Source organism: Lytechinus pictus, chromosome 10 (assembly GCF_037042905.1).
Source record: "Lytechinus pictus isolate F3 Inbred chromosome 10, Lp3.0, whole genome shotgun sequence".
NCBI classification, from domain to species: domain Eukaryota; kingdom Metazoa; phylum Echinodermata; class Echinoidea; order Temnopleuroida; family Toxopneustidae; genus Lytechinus; species Lytechinus pictus.
Window position 1 is genome coordinate 11,618,417 of NC_087254.1, and position 18,216 is coordinate 11,636,632.

The following is an 18,216-nucleotide window of genomic DNA, read 5'->3' on the forward strand; positions in this document are numbered from 1 at the left end:
GAAGGATAACACTGTACACAGGTGTCAGTTTTACGATTATTTCTCCTCGAAATGTAAGAAAAGATTGAGAACGTGGTGGGAAAGCGGATGCGATCACCATTGATGAAATTGCGACGAAACGAGCGCTCGTTCCTGTGCATCCGGGAACTTTTGCTTATAGTCGATAGCTATAATTCTCAAATCCTATATGAACGACTAAACTAAGGTTTTATCGTGAATCACTAACGGTCATTACACTTTGCAGAATGTAAGGATGATAGGATGATAGAACTCCCAATGTTGAACCCTATTTGGACGGGTTTTTTTATTTTCAAGATAAACTGTAATGACAGGAAGTAAACTCTTTTGATTAAGCAAAACTTACATAGGATTATAAACAGGGGGAGCGCCTCTAGTAATCTCGCCTGTATTACGCGATTCAATATAGCAGCAGTGTTGAATTTGAAAACTACTGTAGAATATAAATTATTCACAAAAACACAATTTATAATAATAATAAAATACTATGTTCATTGGCCCTTAAATGACATCTGACCTTGATCATAAGACTAAGACTTGTGCAAGATGATCAGTGATACTTGATTACAACTATATGTCCACATTTCATGAACTATATCCATAAACTTTCAAATTATGATGACCAAAGTTCATTGACCTTGAATGACCTTTGACCTAAAACTCATGCAGGAAATTCACTGATACTTGATAACACTTACGTTCAGGTTTCATGAGCTAGAACCATACACTTTCAAAGCTTTGACATTTAAAATAAAATAATCTTAGTTAAGGATTTGTTTTGATCCCCCAACATAATCTAAGCTCATTGACTCTAAATTACCTTTGATCTTGATCATGTGACCTAAAACTCTCAGGGGATTTTAAGTGATACTTGATTACTTTTGTGTCCAAGTTTCATAAACAAGATCCATAAACTTAAAACGTTATGATTGCAATTCAACAAATAGCCCCAACATGGCATGTTACCTGAATCTCAAGCAGGATGTTCAGTTATACTTGGTTAGCCTTATGTCCAAGTTTCATAAACTATGACATTTCAAAAACGTAACCTTAGGTTAAGATTTCGATGCTGTTTACCTCAACATGGCCTGATCAAGTTCATTGACCCTAAATAATAATAATATTAATGATAATACTAACGGCATATTTACCCAGGGTAGCCACTTCAGTTTCGAAAACTGTTCTCCCAGCGGGCCCTGCTATTATTAAATGACCTTTGACCTTCATCATGTAGCCTAAAACTCAAGCAGGGTATTTAGTTATACTTGATGACCATTATGTCCAAATTTCATGAACTAGGTCCATTTACGTTTTAAGTTATGATATTTTACAAACTTAACCTCATGCAGTGTTGACGACGCCGCCACCGTTAGAAAAATGGCGCTTGTTATAGTCTCGCTCTGCTATGAGACAAACACTATTTATAAATTATAACTCGAGCGATTTTTCAGGAAAATTTATAATTACAGAGTAATTAATGGCTAATATGAGCAAATGAAGATCAGAAAAACTACTGAAAAATGTCTGTCCGTTTATAGTTTTCTTCCATGTTGTTTCCTGCGTTATAGCTACACCAAGAAAAGCACGTGGTAATGAAAATAATTTCAAACATGCCACTTTGTTGTTATAAATAAGCATCCTGGCGTATAATAAACACTTAATGGGGAAATTCACCCTGACGAAATGTTTCTAGTAATAATAACAGGAAAAAATAGTGAATGTTTGAGGAAATCGATTAAACATTAAGAAAGTAATTAGAATGTCACGTTTTTTATTTATGACGCTTTTTTTTACGATAAAATTTTTGGCAGAGTGATGATGATGATGATCCACAGCAGTTACATTGCGCCATATCTCTATTAAAAACATTCATAGACGCAGGCTCATCCAATATAAGTTAATTACTACAAATCTGCTGAAATGAGTGAGTGTGGGGTTTCCCTTTAATGTTAAGGCCTATACTACCAACCATTTCCTGTCGAAATTAGATTTCTACACCAGAACTCGAACTTGGCTTTTATCCCGAAATTTTATTTACAAGATAATCCCCGATGGTGCTTGTTGCCATGGTTACTGTACCATTATTCTGGTCCAATTCGTGAGGGAACACTACCACGGATGCAAGGACCATGAATATAAAGTGAGAGATGATAAGACAGAAACCAAAAAAGGTCTCAACCGTGAAAAATCCCCTACAGAATTCCCTCTCCCACCAATTTTTGCAACAAGGTGTTTCCGCGATCTCACCCGCCTGTGCATCGTCTGGTATACGACGAAACTGGCGACAACACCACTGATAACATCCAATACAACGAAGGTACGCCTGTACAATACGAGAAAAAGAATAATGAAAATGAAATAAAAAACATGAAAATACATATTTTATTGTTCGAAATACAGTGCGTCCCAGAAAAAAGGACACCGTATTTTAATGTATTTTTGACATGATAATCATAATTTTGCTTCATGAGATGTACATCAATGGAAAGATATTCTTCCCATCTTTCATTTGAAGCCCATTCAAATGTCCATAATGCACGCATGACTGAGTTAGAACAATAGAAAGTGGTGCTAGCAAATTTCCATTTGCACGCCGAGCAAAATTGGAGTTTAAGTGAGTTTTCTTTGGTTTTTACTATCTATTCGGGGGAAAAAGTTTATATCTTAAATATCAATTTTTCATCTTTCATAAAATATGTCAAAAAATTGAGACATTGTGCGTAAAACATGATTGGCACATGGTCAAGAAAAATGTGCGTGAAAACATGCTTATGATTTCTAGCTAGCGGACGAATCACGAAAAAAACCCAAGCATTTCCATCAAAGTGGCAGACAATGGTGAATTTGCGGTGAGTGTGATTTTTGTGGTTGGCTTGAATGTTAATATGTTTTGGTTTTTTTCTGTCAACTTGTAAAAAACAGCTTGAAATGATCAATGATTAAACCTGGTACGGGTAGCAGAATGTTGAATAAAGGGGGGGGGGGTGACCCACTACAAGAAAAAAACAACCTTCTGAGCCAAAAATGGCTTTCTCCTCTACACATGAAAAAAAGTGATGTACCCCTTTTCTGCTTGCTGTTCCCCCTTTAAATGTTCCGCCTCGCTTTATGTAGCGACGAATGAAACCACTGAGAGGATTTTGAGATGAAAAATTATCAAAATTATTACCATTGTAGCATTGAATTCCCATAGCCGTAGACTCCATCCCGAAGCAATAAAGGAATTTCCTTCTCGGCCGGACTGAACAACATTCATCATTAGCATGGTTAGCCCAATGTCTGCTTTGTTGGGAAAGCGAAATGCTTGTTTTTCAACGATTCGTCGAATTGGTAGAAATTTTCTAGTAACTTTTTCTCGACCATGCGTCATTCATATTTTACGCATAAGGTCTCATATGGAAGAGGAAAACATGGATATTTAAGTTACGAAATTTGTTTTATGAGTCGATAGCAGTAAAACCAACTCAGTCATGCGTGCACCATGAACATTAAGATGGGTCTCAAATTCATAATCATTAAATCAAAATATTCAACTGAATCACGGATTCCTTTTTTTCTGGGACGCAGTGTAGAAATCTGAGAAAAAAAATGCATGTATTGCAAAAAATCCATTTTGCAGGGCCCAATTAATCGTGGACCCGACAGCCGCTGTGCAGCGCCAGATCGATGAGGCTCTATCCCTTTCATCGTTCAACGCCAAACAGGGTAGCAGCAACACCCATCTTTTTAGGCCTTTTCCTCTGACGCGACCGGGGCTTGAACTCCGACCGCCCGGTTGTGAGATGGATGCTCTGAGTCAACACACCTATTACGATTAGTCCGTGACCCGATTTCAAAATCAAACATTGTAAACATTTGATGCAAATATCGAGACATGGATCATCTTACTATGCGAAATTCTAAATCAAAGTACGAATAATTGTATGTTCTAATAAATGACTATCCTACTCTTCTCATTACAATAAACGCACATTCAATCAATAATCGTATAATGACGTCATATACCAATCGTACGATCCGGCTTCGATTTGAAACTCATTTGGTCTTTACTCCAAAATAAAGGCTTGCAATCATATAAATATTCTTGCAGTTAATTTGATCCTCGTATAAAAAAAGAATCTATTCAGTCGTATTTGCAGAAAATAAGTAAAATGCGAGCTGTTCCCAGTTGGATCGTAGACCAGTCGTACTGGTTGTGTTCTCTACTCAGGCGCGTTTACGGTGCGTCATGGGTTGCGTTTCGTGAAACGTGCCTTTATTGGCTAACTAAAGGGGTAATCCAGGCTGAAAATAATATGATTTGAACAGAAATTCTAAAATCAACCGGCAAAACACTGAATATTTTATCATAATCAGACAAGGAATACAAAAGTTATGACATTTTTTTAAAAATTGCATTATTTCGGTGAAACAGCTCTATGCATGTCTTCAATTCAATTCAATTCAAATCATTCAGGTCCATAAAGGAAATTTGTTTTGGGATTTACATACATACATTTCATGACAACATCTAAAAATACATAAGTGAAAGACATGTAAAAGTATGAACGGCAATTATAAAGAAATAGTGCACCATTACAAAAAAAATATATACAGACATAATTTCAACAAAGAAAAGAAAACTCCTACAAGGCACGATCTCCTCCCCCGCGCCTACCCAACAAGAAGGTGAAACAATAGAGAAAAAGAGAAGAGAGAGAGAAAAAAGAGAGGAGGGGCAAGAAGTGCAGAGAGAGGAGAGAGAACAGAAAAGGGCGATTACCCCGGAGAGAAGGGAGGCAGCGGGAGGGGGCAAGACATATAGCACTACCTATATTGCACACTGCATTGAAATAATTAGATATTGCATTCATTTAAAGTACGGTTCACCAGCGACTTCCGAGCATTGATCCCAGGATACACGAATAAGCTATGATCAAGGACCTATTACAGTATTAAATAAAAGTAAAGTAAAGTATGACCATGGACCTATTATAGTAGTATAGTAATAAATAAAAGTAAAGTAAAGTACAAAATGATTGCAGATGCTAGCGACATTTGCACATCTCTGTAAACTGTCTTCCTTGCCAGTTGCATCAATTCAATTTCAATTCAATTTATTTTATTTCATTTTCAACAGAACAAAGTAATGTGGTCAAAATAGTTACAGTGAACTTATACAGACAAAATAAATTCAGCCATGTACAGTATATGATATTTATCTATAAATAAAAGCAAAACAAAACAGAGTATTATATAAGCAAAATATCATAACCATTTTGAAATAAAATTCTGAGAAAATGGAGGGATCCACTAAAAAGCAGTGCTTGTATTATGTGGACCCCTCTAAATAATTATTTTAGAATTGCCTACGAAGACAGACACGAAGATGACAAAACAGGGAACAGCAAAACAAAAAACAAAGAACAAGAAACAAGAAAAAATGGAAGCACAGACAAGGGAAATGAAAATAAAAAGGGAAAAGAGATAAAGAAAGATAATAAAGCAGGACTTCAACGCGCGGATAATAAAAAAAAATAATAATAAGTTAAGGAGGCATGAAATGGTGAATTTAAAGATATAATTATTTAAAATTGAGGAAATGATGACCTGTATGATTTCAGAAAATTATTTTAAAGTTTCATTTTAAAAGAATAGAGGGATGGGCTTTTAATGATATCTTCACTAAGGGAGTCCCAGAATCTCGGGCCATCGTATATAAATGATTTTTTAGCTAACAGTGTTCTTAAAAGAGGTAAATGGAACTCATTAGACTGTCTCGTAGGGTAATGATGAAAGGAACGATTTTGAGGGAAAATTGAATCAAATACGTGAGGAAGTGAATTGTTATTATATTTATACATAAATTGGCCTAAGTGAAACAGATGTAGATCGTTTATTTTTAGCAGCTTGTTTTCAGCAAACAATGGGTCTGTGTGTGAAAGAAATGAAGAATCGTTAATTATACGGAGAGATTTCTTTTGTAATAAAAGAAGTCTGTTTAATATAACTTGGTGGGTATTGCCCCAAACAAGAATGCCATAGTTCAAATATGGTAAGATTAAAGAGGAATAAAGCATTAATAAGGTTCGTGGAGGAAAATGAAATTTCAGTTTATTATGCCGATGTTGCGTGAAATCGCTTTACAAATATTTTCAATGTGATATTTCCACGAAAGTTTGTTATCGACAGTTATGCCTAGGAACTTTATAAACGAAACAACTTCTAAAGGGGTATCATCAAACACAATGTTTGCGGGCAGTGTGTCTATGGAGTTACTTAATAACATGTATTTGGTTTTTTTTAGATTAAGGGATAGTTTGTTAGCTCTTATCCACTGAGTAACCTTTTCTAGCTTAGAATTTACTATATTTAGTAGTGTGTTTGGATTTTTATGAGAATAGAAAAAATTAGAATCGTCGGCAAAAATATGAACGAAATAATATCGGATGATTTACAAAAATCATTAATGTAAATGATAAATAATAAAGGACCTAACAGACTACCATGTGGGACTCCGCAATTTATATTTCGCATGTGACGTCTATTGGACAAGTAGCTCCTGAACCACTCCAAGGCCTTCCCACGGCACCCCATAGTGATCGAGTTTACGTAATAATATATTGTGATTGATTGTGTCGAAGGCCTTGGAGAAGTCCAGGAAGATACCAACCATGTGTGAAGAGTTGTCGAGAGCATGTGCCACTTTGTCAATGAAATTTAATAAGGAAAAAACTTTATACATTTATAGAATAATTATTACAGCAAACATGACTAATCCAGAGCAGATGAAGTAAAAGACGGAGAACAAGAATAATGAATATTCAATGAGCTAATTGATGACGTCATATCCCCACTTGTTCTTTTGTTATTTATTATATCAAGTTATGTTTATTCAAATTTTGTCCTCCAAGAATTAAACAAAAATGGACTGAAAACTGATACAATGCATTAAATAATCATTGCTCCACCCTATTTCATTACGAGGGAGACATATCATATACACATGTATGAGAATGTAGCAATTTTATGATTTATTGTAATAACATATGAAAAGGGAAAGTGGAGACATGGTAGCATCAGCCCACCTAATGAAGATTCATGACGACATTGTTTTCACAAAATATTTTGCTAAACTTTGAAATTCAATGATTTTATTTGTTATCAGATTTTGGTGGATTTTCACCCGGAGTACCGGTGTCGCCAGAAACTTACTTAAATTCCCCAATTCAACAGTAAGGGGTATTGCAATAAAGTTATGTAGCACTTGAATGCAAAATAACTACATGTTTAATTGTTATTTTTTATCATTTTCCTTACCCTTGATTTGAAAATAAAATTTCTTGCCAGGCCCCATTATTTAGACATTATTATCACTCTCATTATGCTGACGATGTATACAAATTATGTGTATGTAATGATATCTACACTCTAAATCTACACTTAATCTACACTCTAAATTTCAATGATAAAAAATAGATTCAGATCGGCTGTGAATAGTTACGAGTCGATTTTTTTTCTTTCATTTTTTGTCTCGCCTTCATGGGCTGCATAGCAGAGCGAGACTATAGGCGCCGCTTTCCGACGAAGGCGGTGGGGACGGCGGCGGCGTCGGGGAACATTGAAATCTATAACCTTAACCTAAGGTTACGTTTTTTGAAATGTCATCATTACTTAGAAAGTATATGGACCTATTTCATGAAACTTTGACATAAGGGTATCAAGTATGACTATACATCCTGCCTGAGTTTCAGGTCACATGACCAATATCAGAGGTCATTTGGGGTCAATGAACTTGGACCACGTTGGGGAGGATCAATATCGAAATCTTAACCAAGGTCAAGTTTTTGAAATGTCGTAAGTTTGAAAGTATATGAATCTAGTTCATGAAACTTGGGCATATGACCAAGTATCATTAAATATCCTGCGTGAGTTTCAGGTCACATGACCTAGGTCAAATAGTCATTTAAGTTCATTGGGCTTTGGCCATTTTGGGGGCATTTGTTGAATTGCCATTATTTGAAAGTTTATGAATCTAGTTGACAAAGTGTGGACTAAAGGGTAATCAAGTATCACTGATCATCTTGCACGAGTCTTAGGTCTCATGGTCAAGATCAAAGGTCATGCAGGGTCAATGAACATTTATTATCATATTATTCAATAGTTATTTTCAAAGTCAGCACTGCTGCTATATTAAATCGCGTGATACAGGCGAGACTGCCAGAAGCTTTCCTTTTATCAAATCTCAAAAGATTTAAATCCTACTTTTTTTAGCTTTATAGTAAACCACAAGATTTAAAGTTAATGTAACATCTCGCTGTTCACTTTTCACAGATCTGGATTTATTTTAAATCCTTGGAATTTAGAGAGTACATATTGTATCATCTCAACTCAAGCCAACATCCAATGAGAATACCTTGAGTATAATGATTAGCAGTAACAAGAAGGCAGAGATGCATATCAAAACGAAAAAAAAGTAGGCTGCTACTTCCACAGCAATAATCTCAGTCATGATCATCATGCGCTGAAACAGGGCAGATTCAATAATCATACTGAGTCCCATAGTCGTGTACATCACGCTTGTAGCTCTGTCTTTAGCTTGGGGCTACAAAACGAATCATATAAAAGAATTATATAAAAAGAATGATATTGAATAAAAGTTTCAAGATACATTAGATTTTAAAACAGATAATGCAGCACTTTTATTTTTTACAAAGTAAGATTTGATTTAAAAATAGCGCCATCTGGGAGTTTACCCCTTTTCGAGCCCGAGCGACTCCGATACCCATTGAACAAAATATGACTCCAACTGGCAATGTGGCGTCAGCTGAGATCGAAATTACTCTATTCCGAGTCAAAGTAGCTCAGAGGCGAATCACTTTGACTGGTCTCCTCGGAAACTAAGAGAGAAGGGACAGATCCCAAAGAAGCTTCTCCTCATAAGAGAAAAAAATAGAATGATACAAGCCAGTGGCGTAACTACGGGGGGGGGCATGGGGGGGCACGTGCCCCCCCCCCCCCCCCCCCATCGGCTGGCCAAAAAAAAAAAAAAAAAACGGGTAAAAAGAGAAAAAGAAGGAGAAAGGGAGAGAAACGTACTGGGGAAAGAAGAAATTATTGCTAATTATAATGTTATATTATATCATAATTATGTTATGTTACATTACATTAAAAAATCATAAATTAATGAAACATAGGCCTAATTTGCGCAGGGCCTAGGCTATGTCTTCATTGTTCCTGGTGCTCGCATTGTCTGTTTAACAACTTAAGATATATAATCCTGTTGTACTAAAACCTCCCGTTTTCAAGTCAATATACACAAAATATATTTCCTCGCACTTCAAATTATTATTGTTTTATGTAGTGACATATGCTTCTTTTTCATGACTACTTAAAGTGATTGCCCCATTTTAAGGTCTTAATATAAACTATTTCCTGTCTGTGCTTACGTCTGCATTCGTGGATTGGTGAGATATGTCTGTTCTTCATGAATTCCTAAAATCAGACCTTAAAATGTCCCTTTTTCTGATCTGAATATCAACAAATTTCTGCTTGCACCTCGCGCTCGCATAATTTGGTTAGTAAAATAAGCATGGTCTTCGTGAATTCCTACAAGTAGGCCTTAGAATGCCCCTCTTCAGGTCAAAATTTCCTAAATTTTCAGCTCGCGCTTCGCGCTCGCAATATTTGACTAGTGAGATGCGTATTGATAATCATGATTACAATGACTACAAAAAGTGCTTCATGTGTTTAGATGTATATTATTCAAACAAATTCAGCAAGCGCTTGGCACTCGCATTAGTTGACTATGGTAAGATATGTATACTCTTATTGGATTCCCAAAATATAGTCCTTGAAATGTCCTTGTTTGGGGTCAATATATACACAAATTTCAGCTCGCGCTTTGCGCTCGCATCGTATGTTTAGTGAGACAGGTACGTATTATGATTACAAAAAAATGTTTACAATGTCCCTTTTTAGGTCGGAATTTCAAAAAATTTCAGCTCGCGCTTCGCGCTCGCATTATGTGATCAGTGAGATACATATCCGTTTAATGGCACTGTTCTTAAAATGTCTCTATTATGTCGGTATACCTGGCAACTGAGCGCGCTTCGCGCGCTTTCTAAGTGACTCAAAATTTTTGCTGGTGCCCCCCCCCCCCAATGCCGTGACCCACGGTACGCCACTGATACAAGCAGTGGAAACTTGACCGAAAATGATGCATTGATTTGGAAAAAAACATGTTGAAAGCCGGGTTTAAACACTAATTCTTATCTCTTCTCGAGTCAATATAAATTAAGTTACACGTAGTTGTCATTCAGGTGTCGATCGGTCTTCAGGGTTGCTATATTTTTCATAATATGTTTAACGGCTTTTCAGTCAAATTTGACTTTTTAAGCCTTAAATAGGGGGTGACTGATAAAAGTTAATATTCCACGTAATAAAAGTAACAGTTACTGCTGTAATACTATGTCTTTGAAGGAATCGATAGTCTCTTTTCAATCGATTATTATAGATAAATTAATAAAAAAAAAAAAAAAAAAAAAAAAAAAAATTAGCAGATCAATATATATATGTTTGTATATAAACTCCTCAAAAAAAGTTTGGAAATCTGACTTTGATCGATAATCCCTCCTCGGTTTTAGTAAATATCAATGAATAGAACATTTAATTTTCTTTAAAATGATACGCTACATGATATGATTATGGTTCACATGGAGGTGCAGTGCCTTGAAATGTGGGGCAAGGTCAAACTTCAAAAGTTGCAAATTGACACAATATTCAAAGTCACTGTTGTTTTTTCTGTGGTGATGAGTGAGTTTCTCAGCGGTTTCTTTTAAATTTGATCGATAATTCCTCATTATTTTTAGTAAATATCAATGTGTAATTAATATCAATGAAGAAATCATTTAATTTTCTTTAAAATGATATCCTACATGATATGATTATGGTTTACATGGAGGTGCAGTGCCTTCATATGTGGGGCAAAGTCAAATTTCAAAAGTTGCAAAATGACACAATATTGAAAGTAACTGGGTTTTTTTCCGTGGTGAAGAGTGAGTTTCTCAGCGGTTTCTTTTGATTGTTTTCATGCACCTTAACATCAACATTAACATGGAATCAAGCACACCTCTTCACAAGCAAACACATAAACAAACAAACAAACATGCATGGGTATTTCAAACCACGACTCAAACCATGTTATCTCACAGAACCATCACTACAGAAGCAGGGGGCTTGATTTGAATGGATTTTCATCTCTATTGGCACAGACAAAGGAATCCATGTTCTGTATTGACCCTTCAAGACTATTTCTGCTCGTTTATGCAGCTTTTCAATTCAGACCTCATCCAAAGCTTTTGAATCCTGCTCTTTTTGTGATGGCATGATCATAACAAGCATGGTATCATTTGAAAGAGAATTAAATGATCTTTTGAATTATATCAAATATGCATTGTGTAAAATTTTGAATTGGGAGAAATTAATGGCCAAACACAAATTTCCAAACTTTTTTTGAGGGGTTTATATACATGTATATATGATATATACATATACATATATATATATTGCTCTTATAATTTCAAATCTCAGCCGTGATATCTGTCGTCTATAACGTCAGCCGCTATTACTGATTAAACTAGACGTAAATTGTTTCATAGTTAATTGGTTATAATTTATGCCAGTTTGGCGATTACCAGCAAAACGCTGTCCTGCCGAGTTCCTACGGGAGTTACCATGAACAGAAACAGAAACATACCTGTTTAGGCGTTTTGGCAACTTCTGTTTTTCCTTTCAGTGCAGGATCTGTTTCAGCAGCAATTTCGCTGTAGTGAGATATGATTTGGTGGAAAAAAAGAAAAAGACCTTTTACATTTTGTTCCATTCGCAAATTGATAAAATTATATTGTTTCTTTTTTAATTAGTATAGCAGGAAGTAACAGCGAAGTAGAAGTAGTGCAGTAGTAGTACAATCGTAGAAGTAATATTGCTAGTAGTAGTAGTAGTAGTAGTAGTAATAGCAGTAGTAATCAGGGCCGTGGAACGATTTTCAAGGTGGGGGCGGAGCCAAAAGTGGGGGGGGGCTGACCATGCAAAAATTTACAATCATATGATAATTTTTACGTTTTTGTACACGGTTTTGAAAAAAAGTGGCGGGGGCTGAATCCAAGTAATAGTAGTAGAAAAAGTAATAGTAATAATAGTAGTAGTAGTATAGTAGTAGTAGTAGTAGTGGTAGTATTAGAAGCAATAATATATGTAGTAATAGTAGTAGTGGTAGTAGTGGTAGTAGTGGTAGAAGTAGTAGTATAGTAGTAGAGGTAGTAGTAGTAGAAGTAGTAGTAGTAGTTGTAGTAGTAGTAGTAGTAGTAGTAGTAGTGAGGGGGCTGAGCCAAAGGGGAGGGGGTGGGGCTGACCATGCAAAACTTCACAATCAAATGGTAATTTTTACGTTTTTGTACACGCTTTTGAAAAAAAAACTGGTAATAGTAGTAGAAGTGATAATAGTAGAAGTAGCAGCAGTAGTAGTAGTAGTAGTAGTAGTAGTAGTAGTAGTAGTAGTAGTAGAAGAGGTAGTAGTAGTAGTGTGTGTTGCTAAACTTCGAGTCTCGAGTTTCGAGCAATATACAGTAGTAGTAATAGTAGTAGTAGTAGTAGTAGTACTAGTAGTAGTAGTAGTAGTTGTTGTAGTAGAAGTAGTTGTAGTAGTAGTAGTAGTAGTAGCAGAAGTAGTAGGCCTAATAGTAGTAGAAGTAGTAGTAGTAGTAGCAGTAGTAGTAGTAGTAGTGGAAGTAGTAGTAGTAGTGTGTGTTGCTAAACTTCGAGTCTCGAGTTTCGAGCAACACACAGTATAGTAGTAGTAGTAGTAGTAGTAGTAGTAGTAGTAGTAGTAGTAGTATAAGAAGTACTAGAAGTAATAGTAGTAGTTGTAGTAGCAGCAGAAGTAGTAATAGTAGTAGAAGTAGTACAAGTACTAGAAGTAATTGTAGTAGTAGTAGTTGTTGTAGTGGAAGTAATAGTAGTAACCGCAGTAGTACAGCAGTAGAAGCAGAGCAGTATTATAAGTAGTAGTAAAAGTAGTAGTAGTAGTAGTAGTAGTAGTAGTAGTAATAGTAGTAGTAGTAGTAGTATGAGTAGTAATAGAAGTAATAGTAGTAGCAGTAGTAGTAGTAGTAGTAGTAGTCGTCGTAGTATTAGTAGTAATAGTAATAGTAATAGTAGTAGAAGCAGAGTAGTAGTTGAAGTAGTAATACAAGTAATAATAGTAGCAGTAGTAGTAGTAGTAGTAGTAGTAGTAGTAGAAGTAATAGTAGGCCTAGTAGTAGTAGTAGTAGTAGTAGTAGTAGTAGTAGTGTAGAAGCAGAGCAGTAGTATAAGTTGTAGAAGTAATAGTAGTAAACTTGTTTGGACACATAATTATCCTCATGCTGGTTAAAATTTTACCCAATACAGTGTATAGTAATCGGATAGTACTCATCGCCGAGACAGGCTGTCACACTCACAGTTAACGGCGTTTACATCCATACAAAATGAATGCAATGTGTAGGGGAAGGCGGGGTCAGTTGAGACACTTTTTGCACTTTGCATGTTGTAATTGATATGACTAATAATATTGTAGAAATAAATAACTCGTCTTTAAATTTGATTCTTGTGAAATATTTTTTACCTATGTAAAACGTTCTACCCCAACACTTAAAGTCATTGTGACCTTCGAAAAAAATGATGTCAAATGGCTCAACTTGCCCCATCTATGGGGTAAGTTGAGCCACAGAAACTATGTACAAAATGTATGCGGGAAGAACGAGCATGTCATTTTTTTATTCAGTCTTTTCACTTGCTAATTCTCTATAAATACTAACATCCTCTAAAAGTAAAAGAACTGTCATGTGAATTTGCTCCTTTCTGCCTGCATATCAATGGCTTTTCAAGATTTTTTATATTTTTTTATCATACATTACCATAAGAATTACTATGGCTCAACTTGCCCCATGCTGGCTGGCTCTAATTACCCCAGTCCGAACTTCATGCGATATTTTTACATCCACACATTTCTTATGCATCCATCATGTAAAAGACTATGACAAGAATGAGAATCCATACCTGGACTAAGAATATAGTTCTTATTTCTTTATTATATTTAAAGACGTGTGTGGGTAAAAAGCACTGATCTATTTCACACTCTTTTTTACTTTTTTGGCTGAAATTTGTATTTTTCCCTGTAAAAAAGTTCTTTTTCTTTCAAAATTCAAAACAATATGGTGGCGTTAAGGGTTATGTAATGGGCATAGAGATGTATACTCATTACGCTAGAGTGCGGAGTCGCCATAGGCGCGCGTACTTAACGTCTGTGATTGCGCGGAGCGTGGTCGGCCATTGCTCGATAGGTCTTGATTTGCAGAAGTACCCGGATGTATACATAGTTCGTGCGTTGTAACGCTGTGAAAAAGGGTGCTGTCTCCGGCCTTTTTTCTTGAAGAAAAGAATCCAACCTCATTACAATCGAAAATATTAATGACAAAGTGCATATCGATGTATTATTAGAATGATTACATGGGGATTATGCTATCAATTTGTCATTTTTACCTGACTTCTCGGGATGAAATTCTCCCCCGGAATTCTCCCAAATAATTTGCATTTAGGCCTACCTGCCCATTTATAGGCCTATTATAGATAATAATACTAGTAGATTGATAATAACACATAAATAGATAGATAAAAATAAAACATAAAACGTACATTAATAGAAAGTTTGACAATTAATTAAAAAGACAGAGAATTAGCCCATCTTCTCAGGATGTCCCTACATGTTTAAATGCATTGTCCTTGGGCCCACATTACCTTCATTCACGTCCTTCGTTTTGATGTCAAGTTCTCTTGACCAATTTGTTCATGTTGGATATGATTTTGTAATATCTATGTAGGCCTACTTATGTAACTTGCTTTAAGTTTTATGAAATATATCATTTTTTTATTTGTATACTAGTGTTTTGATCTTTGATTACTATATATGCGGTATTATAATTTTATTAGCAAGTAGAATAAAGAGCATCTCATTATTGCTCTTGGTGAGCCTCCCGTTACACCATCAATGTTAAAACTTGTGTTATTGGGTGTACGTGTTGAATTTTTCTCATAGGAAAATTATAAATTCCAAAACCTGCAGGCCTATATGGCACTTAAAATGAAACATTGATTAAAAAATATCGAGAATGACTTTTTATTGTTCCAACTTTTTGCTTTTTAATTCCCTTCACTTTAATTTAGATTTTTTTTAATTCGCTTTTTAGGGGGCGGGTGTAATTAAAATGGCATAAGCACCCATGCAAATTCACTTTAACACACTGATAAAAAAGAATACAGGGGGCGCGACCAGACCCCCTCCCTGAAATGAAAATGAACATTGCATAATAAATGATTGTGATTTTATGCACTACCCATCAATTTCAAAGCCATTCCGCGGCCCCATAATTTAATACAATAATTTTGTTCATCCAGGGAAATCTTGTTATAAAACAAAACTGAATAATCAAACTCAGGTCCATAGAAAACTAGAAGAAAAAAAAACAATTTAGTAGATACTAGTACTTTTAAAATGACAAACAAAACTGAATATGCGTATTCATTTATATGTTAATAATAATTGCATAGGCCGGTGCCAGTGTTTTGGAAATCTTTGCCATAAAGTTAATATTCAAGTGACACAGACACAACAAGAAAGGAATATAATTATAGTTGAGATTAAATTTGGATGATCACTCAACAGCGGACAATTTGTAATATCTTATTCCAAGTATTTGTCAGTGTTTTATTGTCAATATTACTGTTTAATATGTTTGGTTTTAGTACTCAAAATTTTGCAACCGCTTAATTATATGATAAGTTTATTAAGTTTGCAATTATCTTTGTCATGTCTGATATTGCTATCAATTTGTTTTTTTCACTCAGTTTTATAATATTCTTTGTAGTATAATACAAATTATAATATCCCCCTCCTGCCCCATTTCTTCTCCTATCCTTCTTCTTCTTCTTCCTCTCCTTATTATTCTGTCCTTGATTTGTTCACATAATATTGGTCCATTGGAATCATTATAGGATCACAAACACCAGCGATATATCAACAGAATATTTCAGTCGGTTTGCCTACCAGCATATAGTATATCAGCCGGGTTAAATCAAGTCCGACTATCAAGAAAATCAAAGTGAAATTTCTTTATGTTGCACATTGTAATTTGTTTACCCTCCGAAATTTTGAAATGTTTGCAAGGCAATAATATACTGTAATCATCCTACCGCCCCCCCCCCCTCCCCGAATTAGGCCTCCTGTACATTGCAAAATTGTACGACTGCATGTGCGCATTTGATATGCAAATATTTGCTGTCAACAAACTTTTGATCGCATGTAAGAAAGTAATCAATATGATCGAAGGTTGCCTACATTGGAAATCTAAATCATCAATTAATTGGACCAATGCGTAAATCATTTTTGAATATTATCAATAAAAATTCATTTTTATGATACTCACGAGTTATTGTGATGTTATTACATCGACATTTTAAGGCCACGGGGAAAAAGGAGTTCGGCCCTATTCTAAATTTCTTTATTATGATTTCTATGTGTAGATCTATATGGAAAATGAATTATAACAATTATCAAGGGAAAAAATAATTTATCAACAATCAGCATCATACTAATTAGGAAACTATACTTTAAAAAAAATGGAGTCTTGTTTTGTTTTGATACCTTAAATGTCTCAGATGCATAAGACACTGTGATAGCTAGGGCCTAATTTCTGACGTCAATTTGAATACCAAATTATATGTCGAATTTGTTAATCAGGACTTTTAATGATATGCCTTGGCATACACGTTATTTTTGAAATTCATCCCTTCCAAATCATTAGAAAATAGAAGTCATTTTAATGTATCGAAATGTTATGACCAAAGCAAAAATAATTGGGGATGTAGCCTACTGATCGTTGGCCTGTCATATATGCGCTATATAGGCCTATATAGGCATATTTGTCCTCAGTTTTGTTAGAATTTTTGTTAATTTGAACTTTAATCCAGTGCAATATTTACAATTTTGCTTTCCATTTGCTTTCGCGCTCATATTTCATCGTTTTGTTCCGGTTCTATGCTCATCCATGTACATGCCCCATAGGTACTGTACGCGCATGGCAGGCTGCGAAGACCTATCGAGTAATGGCGGCCGGTCTCCGCGTAATCACAGCGATTTGACGAAGTACGCCCTCTAGCGTTATTAGTATATATCTCTATGGTAATGGGTCATCAATACATGACACCACCATAATGTCTGACTCATTCATTACTGGCTTGGGGTGGCGGCTCAACTTGCCCCTATGCTCAACTTAACCCGCCTTCCCCTACACATGAAAACGTGACAGAAAAACAGTCAAATGACTGCTTGATCACATGCTTACCTTTCCGCCATTTTGTAGCCCGTTTTTTTGTTAAGAATACAAGAAAAATCCGAGTCAAATCGAGAAGCTTAGAAGCAGGGTGCTTTGCGAGTATGAGTATCGAAATTGGTAAAGGCTGATAATCACAATCGCAACAGAGAGTAACAATGTGATAAGAGCTGGATCAGTATCAACCAACTCATCCCTCCCCCTAATTAATATTGCGCTTGCATGTGGCGTTGCTATATGGACGCGTGATATGTATACACAATCAAAATTTACGCCCGATTTATTGGTATGAAAGGTGGCGTCGGCCCTATTCTTAGGCTCCAAATCAGACTATACGTTTTGATTCCCAATAGCAAAAATTTAAATTAGAAAATCAATTTGCTTTAACGAGCACCTGAATGTAGAGTTTATAAGAACTATATGCCAAATTCAAATAGAACGAAGGCAAAGTCCCTAGTAAAGTTGATTTGATAAGACTAAGAACAACTAAACTATTTTAGCGCCACAAATATTAGCGAACGTGGGATCGGGACGTGAAATTTCATGACTTTTTTTTTTGTTTTGCTTATTTTTACCTTTATTATACAAAGATATGATAGATATTGACATCTGTATTTTCTCCAATTGACGAATTGAGTCTTGGAACTCTTGTTGGAATGTTCCCCAGGGAGTGGAGAAGGTGCATATATTGTATGCGGGCATGCAAGGATCCGATGACCGGGGTAATAATACATCTGTAAAGCGCTTAGAGACGTCATTCTGATGTGTTAAGCGCTATAATTACAAATGC

The 18,216-nt window shown here is 35.5% G+C and overlaps 1 protein-coding gene across 1 annotated transcript; it reads right to left on the bottom strand.

The window, feature by feature from the left end:
• Window positions 1–1,376: 1,376 nt before the first annotated feature.
• LOC135155643 (uncharacterized) lies at window positions 1,377–17,640 on the bottom strand. Its single transcript, XM_064105337.1, has 4 exons — window positions 17,439–17,640; window positions 11,756–11,822; window positions 8,414–8,602; window positions 1,377–2,341 (listed from the first exon to the last, which is right to left on the bottom strand). The coding sequence occupies exons 1-4, from the start codon at window positions 17,447–17,449 to the stop codon at window positions 2,036–2,038; spliced, it is 573 nt and encodes a 190-aa protein (XP_063961407.1). The 5' UTR covers window positions 17,450–17,640; the 3' UTR covers window positions 1,377–2,035.
• Between the last annotated feature and the right edge of the window lie 576 nt (window positions 17,641–18,216).

Bases quoted from the DNA above. Each gene is read 5' to 3' on its own strand.
- LOC135155643 (XM_064105337.1), bottom strand. The intron at 8,603-11,755 runs GTATGTTTCTGT...TTCGTTTTGTAG, and splicing joins TTGCCAAAACGCCTAAACAG to CCCCAAGCTAAAGACAGAGC. The intron at 2,342-8,413 runs GTATTCTCATTG...CGTATTGTACAG, and splicing joins TGCTAATCATTATACTCAAG to GCGTACCTTCGTTGTATTGG.